The 1,436-nt window shown below is 57.5% G+C and overlaps 1 protein-coding gene across 1 annotated transcript in view; it reads left to right on the top strand.

Annotated features, from left to right (window-relative positions):
- Positions 1–283: 283 nt before the first annotated feature.
- The window catches only part of CD58 (CD58 molecule), a gene marked incomplete at its 3' end in the record, with an annotated part of 2,594 nt that continues 1,441 nt past the window's right edge, over positions 284–1,436 (top strand). The window contains exons 1-2 of the mRNA XM_012734931.1: positions 284–296; positions 1,016–1,330. Of these exons, the coding sequence (XP_012590385.1) occupies positions 284–296; positions 1,016–1,330 (328 nt within the window). The remainder of the gene's footprint in view (positions 297–1,015; positions 1,331–1,436) is intronic.

Below are 1,436 nucleotides of genomic sequence, written 5' to 3'. Positions count from 1 at the left end.
GATGAATTTCCATATCTAAAGCCAGACAGTAGGACATTTGAGTAATTCTGTAGAAGCTGAATAGGAGGTTAGGTGAGATAGCAGAATAAGATTTGGGTTTTCCTCAGTCCAGCAGTGAGAGACTTTGCAGAAACAGCCCTTTTGTTTTTATTGATCAGCCAGTTGTTAAGTCACTTTTGACTTCAGAGGAATTTCTCACCCTGGTGCAGTGCTTGCTTGTTCACCCCCTGCAGGATGGGGGACACAGGACAGCCTGCTGCACCCTGGGGTCACGCCCTGCGGGATGGGGAACACAGGTCAGCCTGCTGTGCCCCGGGGGTCACCCCCTGCGGGATGGGGGACACAGGACAGCCTGCTGGGCCCCGGGGTCACCCCCTGCTGGATGAACTCCACTGCAGTGGCTGCTGAGGTGGCAGCTGGGCTGGCAGCTCTGGGCTTCTCTGAGGGAAAAGGGCCCTTTTGGGGGTCATTTGAGCTAGGCCTGCAACAGCTTTTGTTTCCACAGTCCCAAGCTGACAGGGTGCTGGGGGCGGCCATCAGTGGCTTCCTCTATCTCGTGACCTTCTCCGCTCCCGGTGCCTGTGCTGGGCTGGCGGCCCGTCTCCCTCGGTGGCTTGTCGCCCTGGTCTGCTTCTGCCTGACGTCCCTGAAGGCCCCTGACAGGAGCCCCCGCGCCTCCCCTGTGTCCTCTCCCTCAGGAGGACCCAGGACGGTGCCTGAGTGCTCCGGCCGCCTCCCAGTGTCCCCCAGCAGCTGGCACCCCGGGTCCATGTGCTGACGCGTCCCTGGGTTACCCTGACCCTCGGTCCCCAGTAGAGGAAACTTGCGCGGTGCCGTGATTCCTGCTCCCTGCGGGAAGTTTATCAGGTGGCAGTTTATCACGTGCAGGAAGTTTGTCAGCAGGAGGCACCCAGCACATAATCTAACTTGTTTCTCCCCAGAGGGCATCCTGGAAGCTGCTTCCTAATTTCACTAAATTCCCCTGCTGGTTCCTAAGCAATATTTTCCCTAGTAGGTCCCGTCACCTGTGACCCCCAACTCCGAAGTACCGTCATATATGGAGGCGTGGATCAGGCAGTGACTTTCAGAATATCAGGAGCTGCACCCCTGAAAGATATCCTGTGGAAACAAGGGAAGAATAAAGTCATCGAATGGGACGAGGCCTCTCTCCTGGAGCCCAGAGCTTTCCCGCCTTTTCTAGACAGGGCTGCTTTAAACACTACGTCCGGTGACCTGACCATCTACAATTTGACATCGTCAGACGAAGGTGACTATGAAGTCGAGTACAACAGCATTAAGGGAGACACCAAGTTCGAGCTTCTAGTGCTTGGTGAGTGTGCAATGACGCGGTTGCCTCACTCCCTGCGCCCACCCACGGAGACGCACAAGGTGGAGCCGGGCGCGGCTCACACGCGGCTGTGCCTCTCCCGGAGGCC

This window comes from Condylura cristata, unplaced genomic scaffold (assembly GCF_000260355.1).
Source record: "Condylura cristata isolate star-nosed mole 26May11 unplaced genomic scaffold, ConCri1.0 scaffold00116, whole genome shotgun sequence".
Classification (NCBI taxonomy): Eukaryota; Metazoa; Chordata; class Mammalia; order Eulipotyphla; family Talpidae; genus Condylura; species Condylura cristata.
The sequence above is the reverse complement of the archived record's forward strand: the minus strand, read 5'-3'. Positions and strand labels throughout refer to the sequence as shown.